At 53.1% G+C, this 22,050-nt stretch overlaps 2 protein-coding genes across 4 annotated transcripts in view; both read left to right on the top strand.

The window, feature by feature from the left end:
* The first annotated feature begins 6,594 nt into the window (after window positions 1–6,594).
* NOL12 (nucleolar protein 12) lies at window positions 6,595–13,688 on the top strand. 3 transcript variants are annotated; one of them, XR_004030923.1, is made up of 7 exons: window positions 6,595–6,747; window positions 8,183–8,288; window positions 8,582–8,630; window positions 9,120–9,262; window positions 10,918–11,015; window positions 11,401–11,651; window positions 13,546–13,688. XR_004030923.1 is itself a non-coding variant. In XM_030815593.1 (6 exons), the coding sequence occupies exons 1-6, from the start codon at window positions 6,665–6,667 to the stop codon at window positions 11,561–11,563; spliced, it is 642 nt and encodes a 213-aa protein (XP_030671453.1). In that variant the 5' UTR covers window positions 6,595–6,664; the 3' UTR covers window positions 11,564–13,688. The 3 variants fall into 3 exon arrangements, 2 of the variants coding, with proteins under 2 accessions (XP_030671453.1, XP_030671454.1); XM_030815593.1 differs by having other exon boundaries at window positions 11,401–13,688; XM_030815594.1 differs by lacking the exon at window positions 6,595–6,747 and adding an exon at window positions 6,864–7,383 and having other exon boundaries at window positions 11,401–13,688.
* A 7,679-nt stretch (window positions 13,689–21,367) lies between these two features.
* The window catches only part of TRIOBP (TRIO and F-actin binding protein), a 74,029-nt gene continuing 73,346 nt past the window's right edge, over window positions 21,368–22,050 (top strand). Inside the window, exon 1 of the mRNA XM_030815592.1 lies at window positions 21,368–21,513. Coding sequence (XP_030671452.1) covers window positions 21,400–21,513 — 114 coding nt within the window. The 5' untranslated portion in view covers window positions 21,368–21,399. The remainder of the gene's footprint in view (window positions 21,514–22,050) is intronic.

The following is a 22,050-nucleotide window of genomic DNA, read 5'->3' as shown; positions in this document are numbered from 1 at the left end:
TACGTCAGCCCCTGCAGAGAACCAAGAGGTAAAAGCCAGCCGACATGAGGCCCAGCCTCCAGACTCCCGCAGCCTCCTCCTTGGGGTACGGAGTAGGGGTGACTCACTCAACCTGACATGAGGTCTCCACGAGCCTGTTCTCTCCTGGTTTCCAAAGACGGCGTCTCCTCCAAGACCAGCCCAGGCCGTTACCCTGGAGGGTAATGCTTAACCCAACCCCATCAAACCCACCCATCACAACTGATGGGGCCTGAGTGGACTGCTGGAGTGCCCTGCAGACTGACCACTTCCCTGCACCTTTTCCTTCCTGCTTGCTGCTGCGGTCAGATCTTCGCAGGGCCCCTGCCTCCCTGGGAACCAGCTGCAGGAACTGAGCCAAAGTTCAGAAGGTTAGAATCAGAACATCATTAGGCTCCCCCTATAACCCCAAGGCACAGTCTCCTGAGGCATGGTGCATGGGTGGGGGGGTCTTGGCAAATCTCACTTTCTGAGGCAACTGGCACCAGCTGTGAGTAGATCTCTTATACACTCAGTCTCAGTTTCCTCATCCATAAAATGAGACCCATGTTGGGTAGATGATTTCCATCTCAGTGGGTGCCCTGGGACCTGGGTGGGAGCCGGGGGCATATACCTCTCTATGAGAGGTCAAAGAGGATGGAACACACATGCTGAGAACTCCCATGAGCCAATCTCCAGGCTCTCCTGGGGCTCCCAGGTGGCCACCCAGAAACAGCTTCAGAAGCCTGGCTGTAGATAGAGTGCCCTCTGCTGGACATCGGAGAACACGTCCCCCAGGCTGCCCTGCCTGGTCCTCAGTTCACCCACATTGATTCTCCCCTACACTGGCTGACACAAGACACTAGGACTGGAGCCACAACCGGGCAGAGAAAAGTCCTGGGGCAGGTAAGAGAGGCCACTGGGTGTGGAGGAAGGAAGCCCGGCTTGGCGTCAGACAGACCTGTGTTTAAACCTCAGCTCTGTGGCTGTGTGCCCTTGGACCAGTTATTCAACGTCTCTGAACCTCAGTTTCCTCATCTGGCAAACTTTGTTAAGACTGCACTAGTTGGCCAGGCACGCTGGCTCACGCCTGTAATCCCAGCACTTTGGGAGGCCGAGGTGGGTGGATGACCTAAGGTGAGGAGTTTGAGACCAGCGCGGGCAACATGGTGAAACCCCATCTCTACTAAAAATACAAAAATTAGGCCGGGCATGGTGGCTCACATCTGTAATCCCAGCACTTTGGGAGGCCGAGGCTGGTGGGTCATCTGAGGTTGGGAGTTCGAGACCAGCCTGACCAACATGGAGAAACCCCGTCTCTACTAAAAATACAAAAAATTAGCTAGGCATGGTGGTGAATGTCTGTAATCCCAGCTACTTAGGAGGTTGAGGCAGGAGGCAGGAGAATCGTGTGAACCTGGGAGGCGGAGGTTGCAGTGAGCCGACATCATGCCATTGCACTTCAACCTGGGCAACAAGAGCAAAACTCCATTTCAAAAAAAAAAAAAAATTAGCCGGGCGCAGTGGCACATGCCTGTAATCCCAGCTACTCGGGAGGCTGAGGCAGGAGAATCGCTTGAGCCGGAGAGGCAGAGGTTGCAGCGAGCCAATATTGCGCCATTGCACTCCAGCCTGGGTGACAGAGCGAGACTCCATCTCAAAAAAAAAAAAAAAAAAAAGACTGCACTAGTATTGGCTGGGTGTGGTGGCTCACACCTGTAATCCCAGCACTTTGGGAAGCTGAGGCAGGAGGTTCATTTGAGGTCAGAAGTTCGAGACCACCCTGGCCAACAAGTGAAACCCCGTCTTTACTAAAAATACAAAAATTAGCCGGGCATGGTGGTGCATGCCTGTAGTCCCAGCTACTGTGGAGGCTGAGGCAGGAAAATCACTTGATCCTGGGAAGAGGAGGTTGCAGTGAACCGAGATCACGCCACTGCATTCCAGCCTGGGTGACACAGCAAGACTCCGTCTCAAAAAACAAAAACAAAAACAAAAACAAAAAAAAAAGCTTGCTTGCTTGCTTGCTTCCCTCCTTCCTTCCTTCCTTTCTTTTTTTGAGACGGTCTCCCTCTGTTGCCCAGGCTGGAGTGCGGCGGCGTGATCTCGGCTCACTGCAGCCTCCCTGACTTGGGCTCCCATGATTCTCCTACCTCGGCCTGCCGAGTACCTGGGATTGCAGGCGCACACCACCACGCCTGGCTGGTTTTTGTGTTTTTGGTGGAGACGGGGTTTCGCTGTGTTTGCCGGGCTGGTCTCCAACTCCTGACCTCGAGTGATCTGCCCGCCTCGGCCTCCCGAAGTGCTGGGATTACAGACAGAGTCTCACTCAATGCTCAGTGTTGCCCAGGCTGGAGTGTAGTGGCGTGATCCCGGCTCGCTACAACCTCCACCTCCCAGCCGCCTGCCTTGGCCTCCCAAAGTGCTAAGATTACAGCCTCTGCCCAGCCGCCACCCTGTCTGGGAAGTGAGGAGCACCTCTGCCTGGCCTCTGTGCAACCTTCCAAGTGTGAAGTGACAGCCTTTGTTGTAGAATGAATGAAGACACTGGCACTGATTATATAACACCTTAGCAGCTATCTCAAGTCGTTGATGGTGGAGGTATTGGAATTATAGAAGAAAGCAAACACGCAAATTTGACTAAAGGCGATTTTGTGACTTCTTTCTTTTTTTTTCTTTTTTTTTTTTTGAGACAGAATCTCGCTCTTTTGCCCAGGCCGGAGTGCAGTGGCACTATCTCGGCTCACTGTAAGCTCCGCCTCCCGGGTTCATGCCATTTTCCTGCCTCAGCCTCCCCAGTAGCTGGGACTACAGGCGCCCGCCACCACGCCCGGCTAATTTTTTGTATTTTTTTTAGTAGAGACGGGGCTTCACCGTGTTAGCCAGGATGGTCTCGATCTCCTGACCTCGTGATCGGCCCGCCTCGGCCTCCCAAAGTGCTGGGATTACAGGCGTGAGCCACCGCGCCTGGCCGATTTTGTGACTTCTTTCTATTGGCCCTGGCAAACCAAGGTTATTCTGGATGGAAATAGCCTTGAAAAGGTGATATATATATATGAACGTATCTGATTCTTTTTCCCCGTATAATTCTTACTTTGTGCGTTTGATATTCAGTTGTGTTTGTAATCACGGAAAAATAAACTTAAAAAAAAGAAATCACCATAAAAATGGGCAACCAGCAGCCCTCGGGCTGCTCTGTCTATGGAATAGCCATTCTTTATTCCTTTACTTTCTTAATAAACTTGCTTTCCCTTTAAAAAAAAAAAAAAAAGATTAGCTGAGGTGATGTATAGAAATGCATGGTGCCTAGCACGCAATAGGGGCTTGGTGAGTGTTGGTTCCCTTCACCCCTTTTAAGGCTCAGTGTGTTCCAAGGGCCTAGGAAACTAGGTCCAGATAAGTTAAGTCAATCTCTGTCCTTAGGCCACCTGCACCCCACCCTCAGCACCTGTTCTTGCCTGTGTGACCTGACTGCACCTCTCTGAGCCTCAGTTTCCTCCTCAGTAAAATGTGGATTGTACCTCAAAAGAGATCATTATAAGCCAGGCACAGTGGTGGGCACCTGTGGTTCCAGCTACTCCTGAAGCTGAATGGGGAGGATGGCTTGATCCCAGGAGTTTGAGACCAGCTTGGGCAACATAGTGAGACCCTCATCTCTATAAATAAATAAATAAATAATAAAATAAATAATCTAAAGAGAGTAAAGAGCTAAATAAATGTCAGCTGCTCTTGTTACTATTTTTCCTCATTAAGTTTATCATCACTTCTTTTCTTATTGTTTTTGTTTTTTGTTTTGAGACAGAGTTTTGCTCTTTTGACCAGGCTAGAGTGAAGTGGTGGGATCTCGGCTCACTGCAACCTCTGTCTCCTGGGTTCAAATGATTCTCCTGCTTCAGCCTCTCGAGTTGCTGGGATTACAGGCATGCACCACCACACCTGGCTAATTGTCATATTTTTAGTAGAGATGGGGTTTCATCATGTTGGTCAGGCTGGTCTGGAACTCTGAACTTCAATCGATCCACCCACCTCGGCCTCCCAAAATGCTAGGATTACAGGCATGAGCCATTGTGCCTGGCCTGTTTTTTTTTTTTTTTTTTTTTTTTTTTTCCAGAGATGGGATCTCACTCTGTCGCCCAGGCTGGAATACAGTGGCATGATCACAACTCAATGCAGCCTCAAACTTCTGTGCTTGAGTGATCCTCCCACCTCAGCCTCCCAAGTCACTGGACTATATGTCACCACGCCTGGCTAATTTCTAATTTTTTGTAGAGACAGGGTCTTACTATGTTGCCCTACTGTCTGTCGCCAGGCTGGAGTGCAGCGGCACGATCTCGGATCACTGCAACCCTCCCGGGTTCAAGTGACTCTTCTGCCTCAGCCTCCCAAGTAGCTGGGACTACAGGCGTGTGCCACCACACCCAGCTAATTTTTGTATTTTTAGTAGACACGGGGTTTCACCATGTTGGCCAGGATGGTCTCGATCTCTTGACCTCGTGATCCGCCTGCCTCAGCCTTCCAAAGTGCTGGGATTACAGGCGTGAGCCACCGTGCCCGGCCTGAGCCTTCACTTTTCATCTCCAACCACTCTGGGTGGGAGTGGAGCCCTGGTAAACCAGGCAGGTCGAAGCCTGGGACTGGGAGGAGACAGACTAGCTGCAGAAGGTGACTCTCTGGGCACCTTCAGCCAGGGTGATGCCTCTACCCAGGAGGGTGCCAAGGGTGGCTTTAAGGCACTGCCATTAAGGGGCAGAAGCAGCTGGTCAGAGGTGCAGTCCAGCACCCTAAGGGAGCCCCCTGCATTGCTCTGGGCCACAGAACTGAAAGACCAGACCTGCAGTTTAAGGGTAACTTCCGGCCGGGCGCGGTGGCTCACTCCTGTAATCCCAGCACTAAGGGAGGCCGAGGCAGTCGGATCACCAGAGGTCAGGAGTTCGAGACCAGCCTGACCAAAACGGAGAAACCCCGTCTCTATTAAAAATACAAAATTAGCCGGGCGTGGTGGCACATGCCTATAATCCCAGCTACTAGGGAGGCTGAGGCAGGAGAATCGCTTGAACCTGGGAGGCGGAGGTTGCGGTGAGCCGAGATCGTGCCATTGCACTCCAGCCTGGGCAACAAGTGTGAAACTCTATCTCAAAAAAAAAAGGTAACTTCCTCTCAGGATCCCACACAGATTTCCCCAAGCAAAGGAGCTGTATGGAATGAATTCAGCATTCTGGAGTGCTGCACTTACTGCCTGCCTCCTTCCAAAACTCACAGTCAGGATACAAAGATTAGCTGGCCGTAGTGGCAGGTGCCAGTAATCCTAGCTACTCAGGAGGCTGAGGCAGGAGAATCGCTTGAACCTGGGAGGCGGAGACTGCAGTGAGCCGAGATCACAACACTGCACTCCAGCCTGGGTGACAAGAGCGAAACTCTGTCTCAGAAAAAAAAAAAAAAGCGGATGAAAGATGCTGGCATACAATCCAAGTGACTAAAAATTCCCTTCAGGCGTCGTTTCACAGCAGTCTTTCACAACCATGCCCTCATTCTCAGTCGAAGATGTTATTACACACTCATTCCACCTTTGGGCAAAGTGAGGCACAAAAAGGGAGGATGGCTTGTGCAGAAAACACGTGTATGCGTGCCTTATGTTATACAAACTTTACATAACTCACTTCCTCACAATCACAGCTGTCAAAGTTTAGTCCATGGACCAGCAGCATTAGCATCACCTGAGAACTTGCTAGAAACGGAAATCCACTCAGAAACCTCTACCCGATCAGAAACTCCTGGGTGGGGCCCAGCGATCCAGATTTTAGCAAGCCCTCTAGGGGATTCTGATGTATGCCAAAGTTCGAGAACCGGTGTCTACAACAACCCTACGAAGCTACTATACTTTCCCTTATTTTACAAATAGGGTGAGGCACCACGAAGGCCACTGGTCTTGGACCACACAACTGTAGGTGGGGTGCCAGTATACAAATCCAGGCAGTTTGGCTCCCTCTTGGAGACTACCAACGAGTTGACATCAGAATCTAAAGTAGGGGCCGGCATGGTGGCTCATGCCTGTAATCCCAGCACTTTGGGAGGCAGAGATGGGAGGACCACTTGCGGTCAGGAGTTCAAGAAGCCTGGTCAACATGGTGAAAACTTGTCTCTACTAAAAATGCAAAAATTAGCGGGGTATGGTGGCGCACGCCTGTAATCCCAGTTACTAAGGAGGCTGAGGCGGAGAATTGCTTGAACCTGGGAGGCAGGGGTTGCAATTAACCGACATCGTGCCACTGCACTCCAGCCTGGACGACAGAGAGGGACTCCATCTCAAAAGTAATAATAATAAATTAAAGAAAAAAAATCCAAAGTAGGGTTAGTACAGGAGTTTTTGGCCATTCACGAGTAACTCCATATTGAGTGTGTGCCAGGCACAGTCCTAGGCAATGGGGTCCAGGGGACCTCGCTCTCACTGAAGCGAGTCTGGGGAGGGGCTGGAGCTGGGAGTCACGGAGAGATCAGGGACCAGCGCGTCATGCATGGGAAGAGGGAAGAAAAGGAGCTGGGAGGTCCCTTTAAAAGGCTGGGCCTGGTGGACGGAACTGCGGAGCGACGCTGAAGGGTGCGCCCGGGAGGATGAGTACGCTACACCCGGAAGTGTCTCCAGGAAGAGGAAGCCGGCGGCCTCACTGCTATGGGCCGCAACAAGAAGAAGAAGCGAGATGGTGACGACCGGCGGCCCAGGCTCGTTCTTAGCTTCGACGAGGAGAAGAGGCGGTGAGTGGCAAAGCCGGACCGGACTCCTCTCGAGCTGTTCTTCGAGGCCAAGGCCAGGTCTGGGGCCGAGCACGCTCCCGCCGAGGGCTCTTCCGGTCCCGCCCCCTGGCGTGGCTAGAGAACCCCTCTTGGCCTCCCAGCCCGCGTTCCCGCTTTTCCCTTCTCGGCCGCCACGCTTCTCCTTTCTTGGCCTCCCCACCTCGCCTAGTGTCTCTGCGCCGCCAGACAGCCGGAAGCTCGGGTCTCAGAGCAGTGGCTTCGACCACCCTAGCCCAGCCCAGCCCAGTCCATCGGTCCGGCACACAGCAGGCGCCCAGCCGTTGTTGGTGAATGATGAGCCAATGAAATGAGAGTGGCTTAAGTTCATTCATTCCCTCTCTAGACATTTATTGGGCTCCTTTGCTGTGCCAGGTCCCGTATCAGGAAGCGGAACCTCTGAGCCTCAGCGTCCGGCCAGACAAATAAATAGCACATGGTAGCGGGTCAGTGAAAAGCCCAGTGCTGGACTGTGGGACAAAATGGGAACAGAGCAGCTAGCACTGTGGAGATGAGAAGGGGCTGAGATCAGACCGAGGGAGGGAGGGAAATGCTGGGTATCATCAGGAAACTCCTAGCATGCATCAACAGGCCCTACAGGCGAGTTTAGGGTCTGGTGTCCTGGGGACATGGGTGTTGGTCCAGTGCAGGGTTTCTGAAGGTCTGGATGATGGTGGCCCTGAAAACCCTGTTGAGAGAGTAATGAGGTTTGCAGGTGTGGAAGGGGTTACCTCATGTACTGTGTGTGCCCCCCGCCCTGACCTGGTCCTGTTGCCTGAACCTGAGATCCCTGGAGGGTATTGAGTGGAAAGAGGCAGTATCTCCCTTATTTTCCTAAATGTATCCTTTCTCTAACCTTGGGCAAGTAACCTAGACTCTGTGCCTCAACGTTCCCATCTGTAAGATGGAGATTGATACCCACTGCACAGGTTGTTGTGAGGGTTTTTTGTTTTTTGTTTTTTTTTTTTGAGACGGAGTCTGTGTCGTCCAGGCTGGAGTGCAGTGGCGTGATCTCAGCTCACTGCAACCTCCGCCTCCCAGCTTCAAGCAATTCTCCCCGCTCAGCCTCCCAAGTAGCTGGGACTACAGGCATGCGCCACCAAGCCCAGCTAATTTTTGTGTTTTTAGTAGACACAGAGTTTCACCATGTTTGCCAGGCTGGTCTTGAACTCCTGGCCTCAAGTGATCTGCCCACCTCGACCTTCCAAAGTACTGGGATTACAGGCGTGAGCCACCATGCCTGGCCATTGTTGTGAAGGTTAAATGAGCCAATACTTATACATTTTTTGGAATGGTGCCCAGCACATAGCGAGCGCGGCATTAGCCATTTTTCTCCTAGAGCGAGCCCTTCTCTCCTTGTATAATGACTCTCCTGTCTCTGCCGGCTTCCTTCCTGTAGAGAGTACCTGACAGGCTTCCACAAGCGGAAGGTCGAGCGGAAGAAGGCAGCCATTGAGGAGATTAAGCAGCGGCTGAAAGAGGAGCAGAGGAAGCTTCGGGAGGAGGTGTGCAGGGGGAAGGTGGGAGGGAGGTCTTTGATTCTTAGGGCACTTGCAGCCTTGGATTTCCCTAATAGAGGCAGCTGCTGGCATGGGGCGGCGTGTGTGTGGGCAGGACTGGGGAACAGTTTATACAGGTGGAGACTCGGTGGGCCCGGGTCTGGGAGTGATGGAAGATGGAGTCTCCTAATCTTGCAGTATGGATCATGGTCTCCCTCACCCTGGGGGTGATTAATACCCCAGCCTGAGGTTGGACTAAGAGGCCATACTCACTGTGTTGCCTGCCCGTGTGGTTTCAGCGCCACCAGGAATACTTGAAGATGCTGGCAGAGAGAGAAGAGGCGCTGGGTAAGTGGCATGCTTGGCCTGACCTGGAGAACAGCTCACAGGCCTGGTTTATACCCTTGGTGGGTGGAAGGGATAGAAGCTGACCTCCTTGGCTCTAGGGATCTCGGGGGGTACCCTGGGGCCAGGGGTGGTCCTAAGCACCTCTAAGTGCAAGTGGAACAGAGACCAGGAGAAGGAGGCCCAAACCCCACGGTTAACCAAGCCTGAGCAGAGAGCCCAGTTTTTGAGGATGGAAAGGACTAGGGGTGGAGGGGAGGGACAGCAGTAGCTGTCACAGAGGGTTTGTCTGACATGGGGACCAGCTAGAGCATGAAGGAAACAGGGTCATTCACAACATTCATCCACAGACCAGGCTCTGCAGCCAGTGACCTTGTGGATGCGCTCCATGTCCACAGAGTAGAGGGGGCATTGCACTCCAGTGCGGGAGGGAGGCTGGAGCCTGGTCACTCGTTCCCCTGGCTGAGGCCAGGTCTGTGTCCACCCCCACAGAGGAGGCAGATGAGCTGGACCGGTTGGTGACAGCAAAGACGGAGTCGGTGCAGTACGACCACCCCAACCACACAGTCACCGTGACCACCATCAGTGACCTGGACCTCTCGGGGGCCCGGCTGCTCGGGCTGACCCCGCCTGAGGTGGGTCCCAGTCTCAGCCCTGGGAAGAAGGGGCGTGAGGGCAGACTGGCTTGTCGGGGTTGCTCAGTGCTGGCCCGTGTCGTGGGTACCCCACTGCCGGGGCTCCTTCCCTTTGGACCCTTCATTCCCTGCTTCCGGGGTGCTGCAGAGGCCAACCCCACTGCTGAGCGGCTGAGGAGCTTGGGCAGGCTCCTTCACCTTGCCTGCTTCCCTTTCTCCATCAGCGAACTGGGGGTTGCTGATGGTGGCACCTGCCTTGTGGGATTGGTATGAGGGTGACAGTGGTTAATCCATGTGAGTCACTTGGCACAGTGCCCAGCCCTGTTGTAAGTGCTTCACAAAAGGTAGCTGTTTGTTGTGATCGTTCCCTTTGTGCGATTCGCAACCCTGGCGCGTCTGTGTGCACTAAGTGGGTTTTCAACCTGTTGATTGTGAATCATGAGTAGGTTGCAACCAGCATAAAAAAAATAATATAATTGAAAATATCCGAAAGTGTCATGTTAAATATTGTTTCATGAGACAGCTGTTTCCATTGGAGTTGTATCTGGGTGTGCCTAAGAATTTATGGACGTATATGCACACAGTTATGATATAAAACACATTTCCTTATGTGGGTTACGGTGTTCTTAAATCCTGGAGCCACTCCCCTATCACATCCATACTGATCTCAGGGCCGGGCATGGTGGCTCACACCTGTAATCCCAGCATTTTGGGAGGCCAAGGCGGGGGTATCACCTGGGGTCAGGAGTTTGAGATCAGCCTGGCCAACATGGTGAAACCCCGTCTCTACTAAAAGTACAAAAATTAGCCAGGGGGCCAGGCACAGTGGCTCATGCCTGTAATCCCAGCACTTTGGGAGGCCGAGGCAGGCGGATCCCCTGAGGTCGGGAGTTCAAGACCAGCCTGACCAACGTGGAGAAACCCCGTCTCTACTAAAAATACAAAATTAGCTGGTTGTGGTGGCACATGCCTGTAATCCCAGCTACTCAGGAGGCTGAGGCAGGAGAATAGCTTGAACCTGGGAGGCGGAGGTTGTGGTGAGCCAAGATCATGCCATTGCACTCCAGCCTGGGCAAAAAGAGCGAAACTCCATCTCAAAAAAGACTTAGCCAGGCATGGTGGCATGTGCCTGTAATCGCACGGATTACAGGAGGCACATGCCTGTAATCCCAGCTACACAGGAGGCTGAGGCAGGAGAATTGCTTGAACTCAGGAGGCGCAGTTTGCAGTGAGCCAAGATTGCACCACTGCACTCCAGCCTGGGTGACAGAGTGAGACTCCATCTTAAAAAACAAAACAAAACAAAACCATACTGATCTCACACCGGTCTTTCATTTTATGCTCATTATTATGCAAGTTCTGATACAAAGACAAGTCTTGTCCCTGTTTTGCTAGGATTTTCATTCCTGAATGTTTAAGTATGTACTGGAAGCTTCTAGGGGCAGGAAAGGGTTTGGAAACAGGCCTTCCCCTGTGTAATCCTTGCTTTAGGGCAGATAGACTGTTCTTCCATCCGAGGCCTTCTCTAGTCCCATCCCAGGCCTGTGATGCAGCAGGGTGCGCCACCACTTGCCAGAGCCATGGTGGCTTGAGGTGCCCAGCCCAGGTCCCCCCAGCTACTGCTCCATGTAAGTCATTGTCTTGTGCCTCTTTAGGAAGGGGCTGGAGACAGGTCTGAGGAGGAGGCGTCATCCATGGAGAAACCAACCAAAGCCTTGCCCAGGAAGTCCAGAGACCCCCTGCTCTCTCAGCGGTGAGTCTTGGCCTGCTGCCTCCCCAGTCCCACCCCTCCTGGCTGGCAGTAGTGACCTGGCCCTTAGGGGTGGTGTGGAGCAGGTGTAGGGCCCGGAGCAGCCCTCTGCTTTGCCTCTCCAGTGATCCTCTGCCTCTCTTCATTGCCCCATCCTGTCCCACCCACCCCTGATAGTGTCCGACCTCCAGTGCCTTTCGTGCCTGGGTGAAGGGCCTGTCTCTCTGAGCTGAGTTGCTGGCAGGCACTCTGGAGGTAGAGCAGGCCAACTCTGGCATGAACTTGGTGGTCCTGGCATTTGCAACCTGTCCTGACATCCCCTCCATAAGCCAGGTGGTAAGTCACCCCACAAAGCAATCTTAAACTGAGGCTTTCTCTCCTCCCCTAGGATCTCCTCCCTCACAGCATCACTGCATGCACACAGCCGCAAAAAGGTCAAGAGGAAACATCCCCGACAGGCCCAGGACTCCAAGAAGCCCCCAAGGGCCACTCGTACCAGCAAGGCCCAGCGCCGCCGTCTGACAGGCAAAGCGCGGCACAGCGGGGAGTGAGACCGAGAACCAAGCGGTGCCCCAGCCTAGGCTGCGGGGACCTGTCCTTGCTCAGCTTGGCTGTCCCTGTAGCCCAGCCTGCACCTAGGTAATGACTGCACAGCTCAAGGTTGGGAAGCCAGGACCTCTCTGGCCTGGGGCCAGCTGCCTTTGCCTGGGGTTTGAATTCCAGAAGAAGCAGGCAGCTGAGAGCAGGCCTCCCCCAGGAAGAGCCTTCAGAGCCACGTTGGGGCATCTTCCCAAATGCGTACCCCACCTGGCACTCATCAGATTTGTGGAACTCATCAGAGATTTGTGCGCTTGTGATTTGTTTGTCCTTGATCCCATGCACAAGGGCAGGTTTCTGGGATGGTGGAAATGGTCAGGGCTCATGGGTCTGTCTCCAGCAGTTTGTCCTGTGGCTACAATAAAGCACAGTTCTCCCTGTGTTAAGATCCTAACCAGGCTTAAGGATCAGTGTGTCCATTGGTAGAATAGAGCCCACCTGCTCTGAAAAGCAGGCTCCTGAGGCCAGTGGGGGAGCAGTGCCCCCCATGCCCTTCACCGAGGAGCCTCTGTGCCTGTCCCTTGTTCTGGGCCCCAGGAGTCTCCTCAGCTGATACTGAAGATGTGGAAGCAGTTGAGTCCCAGGTCATTCCCCATCACCACACTGGGGCAGCGTCCCCAGGCTTCCAGTAGCTCCCAGGTGGGGCCCAACATGGAAGGATTGATTAATTAATTCTTTCTAAGGCAATTGCAGCCAGGCTTGGTGGCTCACACCTGTAATCCCAGCACTTTGGGAGGCCGAGGCAGGCAGATCACTTAAGGTCAGGAGTTCGAGACCAGCCTGGCCAACATGGTGAAACCCTGTCTCTACTGAAAATACAAAAATTAGCCAGGTGTGGTGGCGCATGCATGTAATCCCAGCCACTTGGGAGGCTGAGGTTGGAGAATCGCTTGAACCCTGGAGGCGGGGTCTGCAGTGAGCCAAGATCACACCATTGCACTCTAGCCTGGGCAACAGTGTGACCCTGTCTCAAAAAAACCTAAAAAAGCAGTTGCGTCTTGACTTGCATAAAAGTAGCCCCCCAGAGTAGACCCTGCGGGTGCCAGCTAGAACTCCACAAGGGGCCATGTCTTCACACTCCTTCCAGATGGATGAGTTGATGGAAACCTTGTCCCGGCTTGTCAGTCCTGGGCAGGAGTGAAAGAATTTCAGGTTGTGCCTTGGTTAGAGGAGCTGTGTTGGGTCCTAAACACTAGGTCCACAAAGGGGAGTGAGCTGTATTCCCAGGGCTCGCTGATGCCCATGGACTATGGAGTCAGGATGACAGGACAGTGCAGTGAGGGGTATCTGCGACAGGACTGCGGGCTCTGCCTGCCCTGATGTGGGAGCTCCTGGAGCGGGGGCGAGCAGTGAGCCAGGGTCTGCAGGGCTGTCCTCTCTCCATAGCAACAGCCAGGCCTTTCAGTGGAGCAGGCTTAGTGACTGTGGCTCAGTTATGCTGTACCTGGGAATGGACAGGCCCTCTCCCATGTCACCATCAAAACCCACTGATGAAGGCTGGTGGGAGTCTGAGGGCTGCACCTGGGTATGGCGAGTGCACCTCAGGGATTGTGCTGAGCGCCTTGGCCTGGCCTCTCAGCTCCGCCCACCTGCTCTCCATGCCACCTTTTTGTTGTCCTCCCTGGGTGGCATATGCCACTTGGCTGCCTCGTGCCTGGGCAGAGTGGTGCCTATTATGGGCCCTCGAGGTGGCTCTGGTGCTCAGCCTGCTGTGAGCAGGAGCAGCTGAGTCCCAGGGGTTCTTGCACACAGGAGGGCTCAGGTTTGAATCCAGGCTCTGCTGCTTGGTCGCTGCATGAGCTTCTGCTGTGCTGACCTCTCTGGTTTGTTTCCTCATGTGTAAGATGACACAAGATACCTACCTCTTAGGGCTGCCCTGAGACTAAAATAAGACCATGTGCATGAACCACTTCCCAAAGCGCCTGTTGCTCTCCAGGTGTGCCTACCGCATGTTGCCGCTGCTGCTTCTGCTGGGACGTCTGACTCCAGTTCCTTCTCCCCTCTCCAGTGACAAGGTCATTTACAACTTACATTTACAATTTATAGTGTTTACCAGTATTAAATTCTCAGCCACTCCTTGCTATGTGTGCCTTCATTTCTTCCAGCAGACCAGGGAAGTTGAGTCACAGTGATTTGACCAATTCTAGGATCAGGGTGGTGGATTCAGAACCCTCTGGAGAACTTGTCTTTTCTCCAGGAGCCCCTCACCATGCTGTGGAGGCACCTGGGCTCCTTCCTCCTGTCGCTCTCCAGAGTTGGGCCTTTGAGAGGTTTATGAAGAAGAGTTAGGTTTAGCTGCATATACTCTAAAACAAAATTGAAAAACAACTGGCTTGTGTAAAAGAGTTCCCAGGTTAACAAAGATGGGAGGTTCCTAGACTGGAGCTGGGAAGGTTGGAGGCTGGGATGCTGAGCTTCTAACTCTATGCCTTGTTCTATGCTGTGTGCCATTTTCAACACCTGGCCCCTGCCTCACGGCACAAGGTGGCTGCTTGAGCTGCAGCCATTATGTCTGCATTTCAACCAGCAGGAAAGAAAAGGGGATGAAGAAGAACATGCCCCTCCTTTCGAAAACATTTAGGGCCAGGTGTGGGGGCTCACACCTGTAATCTCAGCACTTTGGGAGGCCGAGGCAGGCGGATCACCTGAGGTCTGGAGTTCGAGACCAGCCTGACCAACATGGAGAAACCCCTGTCTCTACTAAAAATACAAAATCAGCTGGGTGTGGTGGCGCATGCCTGTTATCCCAGCTACTCGGGAGGCTGAGCCAGGAGAATTGCTTGAACCTGGGAGGTGGAGGTTGCGGTGAGCCAAGATCGTGCCATTGCACTCCAGCCTTGGCAATAAGAGTGAAACTCCGTCTCAAAAAAAAAAAGAAAAAAAAATTGGCACTTGGCATGTCCTGTTGGCCAGGCAGGAGGCAAAGCATGAGGCAGAGGCAAGGGAGCTCCTAGCTGCAAGACAGGCTAGGAACTCTTCTATTTATTTATTTTTTGACATGTAGTTTTGTTCATCGTCCAGGCTGGAGTGCAATGGTGCAATCTCGGCCCACTGCAACCTCTGCTTCCTGGATTCAAGCAATTCTCCTGCCTCAGCCTCCCCAGTAGCTGGGACTACAGGCACCTGCCACCATGCCTAATTTTTGTATTTTTAGTAGAGATGGGATTTTACTTTGTTGGTCAGGCTGGTCTCGAACTCTTGACCTCAGGTGATCCACCCGCCGTGGCCTCCCAAAGTGCTGGGATTACAGGCATGAGCCACCCCGCCCCGCCAGGAACTCTTCTATTCTGGGAAACCAAGTGCCCAGATGAGAATTGGGGATTGTGTTAGAAAGGAGAGAATGGGGCCAGGCACAGTGGTTCATGCCTGTAATCCCAGCACTTTGGGAGGCTGAGGTGGGCCAATCACCTGAGATCAGGTGTTTGAGACCAGCCTGGCCAACGTGGCAAAACCCGGTCTCTACTAAAAATATAAAAATTAGCCAGGTGTGACGGCAGGTGGTGTAATCCCAGCTACTTGGGAGGCTGAGACAAGAGAATCACTTGAACCCAAGGGGTGGAGGTTGCAGTGGGCCAAGATCACGCCACTGCACTCCAGCCTGAGTGACAACAGCAAGACTCCATCTCAAAAATGAGAGAATGAGGCCGGGTGCGTTGGCTCACGCCTGTAATCTCAGCACTTTGGGGGGCCGAGGCGGGCAGATCACGAGGTCAGGAGATCGAGACCATGTTGGCTAACACAGTGAAACCTTGTCTCTAATAAAAATACAAAAAATTAGCCGGGCGTGGCAGTAGTCGCCTGTAGTCCCAGCTACTCGGGAGGCTGAGGCAGGAAAATGGCGTGAACCCGGGAGGCGGAGCTTGCAGTGAGCCGAGATCGCGCCACTGCACTCCAGCCTGGGCAACTGAGCGAGACTCCATCTCAAAAAAAAATGAGAGAATGGGTGTTGGGGTATAATCAGCAGATTATTTCACAGAAGCCAAATATATAAAGGGCTGTCATGAGGGGATCCATCTGTGTGGAGCTAAAGTCACAGCAGGCATTTATCCATCCCCGGTTTTCACACTGAGGTCAGGCCCTGTGCTAGTACATGATGAGCTGTGGCCATAGTTACCTGAAGCTGGGCTCAGCCCGTTAAAATAAAACTTCTTTTGGTAGGATCTATTTTGGGGTGGCCTGAGCTCTCCCAAGGGGGTGAGGTGAGGAACTGTGGGAGCAGGTGTTCCGGGGTCATATAAGCCTCAGCGTCCATCCTTTCCAAGGTCCCAGTGGCGCTGACGACCTTGACGTCCCCAGGTTTGAGCCATTGACCTTCCTTTGGCTTGCAGGTGGCTCTGGTGACCGGGTTTGGTTCCTCCTGAGCTTGGAGAGCTCACTGCCTGCTCCCTTGTGAGGACTGCTAGAAATGCCCGCCTTATTCTGAGCTAGCATCGGCCTCCCCCAGACACCTTCAGAGGTTTGCAGGCTGTTCTCAGGCTTTCTCGCTCTCCTCACCTTTGAGCCACCTCCAAGTAGGTTCTCAGCCAATCCTGTCTGAATCCAACCCCCAGGTGATCCGCAACAACTCTCAATCTAAGATTTCCGTGACCCTAGTGCCAAGCTCACCTGCCTGCAAGTGTCTGAATCTAGTCCACCTTCCCTATCTCATCGCTGCATCCATCTCTCCTGGACTCCTGCTGCAACCTTCCTCTCTGTCCAGTGAATTTTGCCCTCCTCTTCCCATCCCAGTCGCCACAATTGGCAAATACCAACTAAAAGGAAAAAAGATGAGAAACAACTTTTTTTTTTTTTTTTTTTTTTTTTAAGGCGGAGTCTCACTCTGTCGCCCAGGCTGGAGTGCAGTGTGTGATCTCGGCTCACTGCAACCTCTGCCTTCCGGGTTCAAGCGATGCTCCTGCCTCAGCCTTCTGTGTAGCTGAGAATACAGGCGCACACCACTACGCCCGGCTATTTTTTTTTTTTTTTTTTCTTTTTTAGACGAGTTTTGCTCTGTCGCCCAGGCTGGAGTGCAATGGCGCTATCTCGGCTCACTGCAACCTCCGCCTCCCCGGTAAGAAAACTGTCATGACAAAGAGGTTAAGACTCTAGTCCAAGGTCTGTGCTAAAGCCAGCCCAGCGGACTGTCGCCAGAATGAACCAACGGGAAAGAGGTCAGAAGGAGCCAGATCCGCCAGTGCCAGCCCTCTCTAGGGCTCCTTGGGGACCCCCAGCGGACGAGGGCTGCGGGCGGCCCAGGCTAAACGTGCAGCAAGTCTCGCTCTCAGAGGTATCCGTGCCCCGCCTGCCTCCGCCCCGCCCCTTGTTCTGGCTTGTCCAGTCCCACAGAGTCCCACAGTCTTCATGTAAATGAGGCACCCAGAGAGAGCCTATGCGAGCATGGCAGGGGCGTGGCCTGCCTTCCACCTCCCGAGCGTCGCTCTGATTCATTGTTAAAATAAAGAGGCCATGACCCTGGCACTCCCACCCCGGCAGCCCCTGTGCGTGGAAACCCAGCCAAGGTTAGCACTGGGCCGCAGAAAAGAGGAGCTGGTAGGGGGAGGCCTGCGGGAGAGGTGGGGGTCGAGGGATCCGGGGAGGAACTGGCTGAATGCCTGGATGGAGAGGGTCCCGGGTGCATTCTCTGGGTGGGGCATGTGTAGCTGCTTAAGGTTTTGATTATTATACCCACATCTCAAGTGCATTTTAGAGAAGGATTCTGCCTGTTGGTTGTGGGTAGGGGATGAAACGGGAGCAGCGAGGGGCACGTGGAGTAGAGCCCGCTACCCGTCCCCAGGAAAATGCGCGGCGTTCTCCTGCTAGGCAACGCTCCTTTATGTGGCCGGACCAGGAGAGAAACGCCCAGGACAGGCGGGGTCGATGCGCCCCTCTTCCACCACCAGGAGTCGGGAGAACAACCGCCCGGGGAGGATCAGAGACCCTGGGGCCACGGAAGGGCCAGTGGGTGGCCCTCTCCCCACCGTGCCTTGCTGTCACCACCACCCCATTCCCTTCTCCAGGTCTGATGATGGAGGAGCCTTGGGCCTGGCTGTCCCAGAGGAGGAGGTGAAATTCCTCAGCTCTCCACCAAGATTGGCAACAAAAGCCTGATCCCCTGGAACACAGCAGGTGAGGATGGATGTGTGCAGGTGACCTGGGGGCACCAAAAAAAAAGCTGCAGGTGTTTTGGGATGTTGGGTTCCTCCCACCCTCCACCCTCCCCCTGGGGCTCTGTGTGGGTGGGGAGGGCATCTTTAAGTGACTCTCCTGACCCAGCTCCACTCCAGAGCATGGATGTTGGCGGCCCTAGGGGCACCCAGAAATGAGAACCCTTGCACAAGTTAAGACACCAGGGTGGCCAGGCGCGGTGGCTCACACCTGTAATCCCAGCACTTAGGGAGGTCGAGGTGGGTGGATCACAAGGTCAGGAGTTCGAGACCAGCCTGGCCAATATGGTGAAACCTCGTCTCTACTAAAAATACAAAAAAATTAGCCAGGCATGGTGGCAGGTGCCTGTAATCCTAGCTACTTTGGAGGCTGAGGCAGGAGAATGTCTTGAATCCGGGAGGCAGAGGTTGCAGTGAGCCGAGATCATGCCACTGCACTCCAGCCTGGGTGACAGAGTGAGATTCCGTCTCAAAAAAAAAAAAAAAAAAAAAAGACACCAGGGTTTCAGAAGGGTGTGATGCTTCACACCTGTAATCCCAGCACTTTGAGAGGCTGAAGGAGGAGGATTGAGGTCAGGAGGTCAGGAGTTCAAAACCAGCCTGGGTAACACAGCAAGAGCCTTTTTTTTTTCTTTTGAGACACACTGTTGCCCAGGCTGGAGTGCAGCGGGGCGATCTTAGCTCCACTGCAACCTCCACCTCCTGGGTTCAAGCAATTCTCTTGCCCCAGCCTCTCGAGTAGCTGGGATTACAGGCATGTGACACCACGCCCAGCTAATTTTTGTAGTTTTAGTAGAGACAGGGTTTCACCATGTTGGCCAGGCTGGTCTTGAATTCCTGGCCTCAAGTGATCTGCCTGCCTCAGCCTCCCAAAGTGCTGGGATTATAGGCGTGAGTCACCGCACCTGGCCAAGAGCCCATTTTTACAAAATAAAAAATAAAAAAATTAGCTGGGCGTGGTGGCATACACCTATAGTCCCAGTTACTGGGGAGACTGAGGCAGGAGAATCATTTGAGCCTGGGAGCTTGAGGTTGCAGTGAGCTATGATAGAGCCACTGCACTCCAGCCTGGGTGACAGAGCAAGACCCTGCCCTCACCTCCCCAAAAAAGACATTAGGGGCCGGGTGCGGTGGCTCACAACTGTAATCCCAGCATTTTGGGAGGCCGAAGGGGGCGGATCACCTGAGGTCAGGAGTTCACCTGGCCAGCATAGCGAAACCCCGTTGCTACTAAAAATACAAAAATTAGCCAGGCATGATGGTGCGTGCCTGTGATCCCAGATACTATGGAGGAGGCTGAGGTAGAATTGCTTGAACCACCCAGGAGGTGGAGGTTGCAGTGAGCCAAGTGAGCCGAGATCACATCACGGCACTCCAGCCTGGGCGACTGAGAGGGACTTTGTCTCAAAAAAACAAAACAAAACAAAACAAAAACACGTTAGGGTTTCTTTTTGGCTAAGCTCTGCCACAAACTTGCTGTGTGACTTTAGGCTGTTCACGTTTGTCAAAGACGTCGTCCTCAGCTCTGAAAATACCTGGCCAGCTTTTTGCCTCCCTCCCTGTGCTTCCCAAGGGACCTGTGCGAGTTGGCAGTATGATCCAGTGCTCCTCACTTCCACCTCGGAGAGAGCAGGCACACACACAGCCCTGGATTTGAATCAGCCACTGCGACCTTCAATGACCAAAGGAACCTCTCTGAGCCTTAGTTGCCTGATCTAAAATTGGCATTAATTTGATCTACAATGCAGAGTAGCTATAAGACAAGGACACTCAAACTGTGGGGTGTACTAGAATCACCTGGGGAATTGCTTTTTTTTTTTTTTTTTTTTTTAAGACAGAGTCTCACTCTTGTCGCCCAGGCTGGAGTACAGTGGCGCAATCTCGGCTCGCTGCAACCTCCGCCTCCTGGGTTCAAGCAATTCTCCTGCCTCAGCCTCCCGAGTAACTGGGACTACAGGTGCATACCACCACACCTGGCTAATTTTGTATTTTTAGTAGAGACAGGGTTTGGCTATGTTGGCCAGGCTGGTCTCGAACTCCTGACCTCAGGTGATCTGCCCACCTCCGCCTCCCAAAGTGCTGGGATTATAGGCGTAAGTCACCGTGCCTGGCCAGGAATCACTTCATTTTCATTTTTATTTATTTGTTTATTTTGAGATGGAGTCTCGCTCTGTTGCTCAGGCTGGAGTGAAGTGGCGTGCTCTCTGCTCACTGCTACCTCTGCCTCCCAGGTTCAAGCGATTCTCGTGCCTCAGCCTCCCGAGTGGCTGGGACTACAGGTGCATGCTACCACGCCCGGCTAATTTTTGTATTTTTAGTAGAGGTGAGGTTTCACCATGTTGGCCAGGCTGGTCTTGAACTCCTGGCCTCAAGTGATCTGCCCATCTCAGCCTACCAAAGTGCTGGGATTACAGGCATGAGCTACCGCCCCCGGCTGGAATCACTTCTTTAACACACACAGCCCCAGACCTCACTTTCTTGGAGATTCTGACTGGGTGAACTGGGAGAAAGAAAGGGGAATCTAGATTTTTTTTTTTTTTGAGATGGGGTCTTGCTATGTTGCCTAGGCTGGAGTGCTGTAACTATTCACAGGTGCAATTATAGCACACTACCACCTCAAACTCCTGGGTTCAAGAGATCCTCCCACATCTGCCTCCCTAGTAGCTCGGACTGTAGGTGCACACCATCTTACCCAGCTGAAATCTGCTTTTTTTTTTTTTTTTTCCTTTAGTCTGTTACCCAAGCTGGAGTGCAGTGGCACAGTCACGGCTCACTGCAGCCTCGACCTCCCAGACTCAGGTGATCCTCCCAACTTCAGCCTCCTGAGTAGCAGGGACCACAGGCCTGCACCACCCTGCACAGCTGATTTTTGTATTTTTTGTAGAGACGGGGTTTTGCCAGTTGCCCAGGCTGGTCTTGAACTCTTCGGCTCAAATGATCCGCCCGCACTGGGCCCAGCTGGAATCTGCATTTTTTTGTTTTTTGTTTTGAGATGAAGTCTCACTCTGTCTCCCAGGCTGGAGTGCAATGGTGCGATCTCGGCTCACTGCAACCTCCACCTCCTGGGTTCAAGCCATTCTCCTGCCTCAGGCTCCCAAGTAGCTGGAATTACAGGCACGCGCCATCACACCTGGCTGATTTTTGTATTTTTAGTAGAGACGGGGTTTCACCATATTGGCCAGGCTGGTCTCGAACTCCTGACCTCAAGTGATTGGCCCACCTTGGCCTCCCAAAGTGCCGGGATTACAGGCGTCAGCCACTGTGCCCAGCCTGGTATCTGCATTTTTATGAACAGCCCAGGAGGGTGTAATGCAGAGTCCTTGGCGTGCACTTTCAGCAACACTGCAGTAAGGACTAGAAATCGCACATCAAGTGCTGGCAGAGTGCCTGGTGCTTAGTAGGTGCTTAGTGAGTGTTTGTTGAGTGAATAAACGAACAGGAATAGAGGGAGAACAGGAACATCCAAAGGAATGGATGACTAACCTTATTTCCTTGGTCATTGTCTGGAAACTGGGGCAACTGGGGCTGGGGTTCAGGTGAGTGGCCAGCCACTCATCTGGTCTTTGCCTCCCCCTCATTTTTGCCAGGCCTCACCTAGAGGGTCAGCCATTGGATCCTAGGAACTGTCCTGGCCTGACTCACCCAATATGGAGGAGGTGCCTGGGGATGCCCCGTGTGAACACTTTGAGGCCAACATGCTTACCCAGAACCACCATCAAAACTGCTTCCACCCTGAGGAGGCCCACGGAGCAAGATACCAGGTGGGCCAGTTTTCCACGTGGTTGGGGTGGTTTGGGATGGGGGCATGGGTGAAGGACTGGGCCTGTGGTGCCCGCTAACTCGCAGCTGAACCCAGATGCTGGCCTTCCTCCTGGCCAGAGCCTCGGTTTTCCCACATTGCAATGAAGTGGTTGAACCATGTGAATGTTTCACCATCCTCAGTCACTTTCCTCCTGCTTATATGATACAATTGTTACCATAGCCTCATCTAATCTGTTACTTACTTTGTTATTCTTTAAATCAACATCTTTTTCCCCTTCTATTGAAACAAAACTTCACGTCATCAACACAAGTAGAAACCAGCCTGGCCAACATGGTGAAAATTAGCTGGGCATGGTGGTGCATGCCTGTAATCCCAGCTACTTGGGAGGCTGAGGCAGGAGAATCACTTGAACCTGCGAGGCGGAGGTTGTGGTGAGCCGAGATCGCGCCATTGCACTCCAGCCTGGGCAACAGAGTGAAACTGTCTCAATAAACAAAACAAAACAAAACAAAACAAAAAAGAGAAGAAAGGTAGA

This window comes from Nomascus leucogenys, chromosome 7b (assembly GCF_006542625.1).
Source record: "Nomascus leucogenys isolate Asia chromosome 7b, Asia_NLE_v1, whole genome shotgun sequence".
NCBI classification, from domain to species: domain Eukaryota; kingdom Metazoa; phylum Chordata; class Mammalia; order Primates; family Hylobatidae; genus Nomascus; species Nomascus leucogenys.
Note: the sequence above shows the minus strand (reverse complement) of the source record. Positions and strands in the feature narration are given on the sequence as shown.

Bases quoted from the DNA above. Each gene is read 5' to 3' on its own strand.
- NOL12 (XM_030815593.1), top strand. From the start codon at position 6,665: ATGGGCCGCAACAAGAAGAAGAAGCGAGATGGTGACGACCGGCGGCCC. The intron at 9,263-10,917 runs GTGGGTCCCAGT...GTGCCTCTTTAG, and splicing joins TCGGGCTGACCCCGCCTGAG to GAAGGGGCTGGAGACAGGTC. The intron at 11,016-11,400 runs GTGAGTCTTGGC...CTCCTCCCCTAG, and splicing joins GACCCCCTGCTCTCTCAGCG to GATCTCCTCCCTCACAGCAT.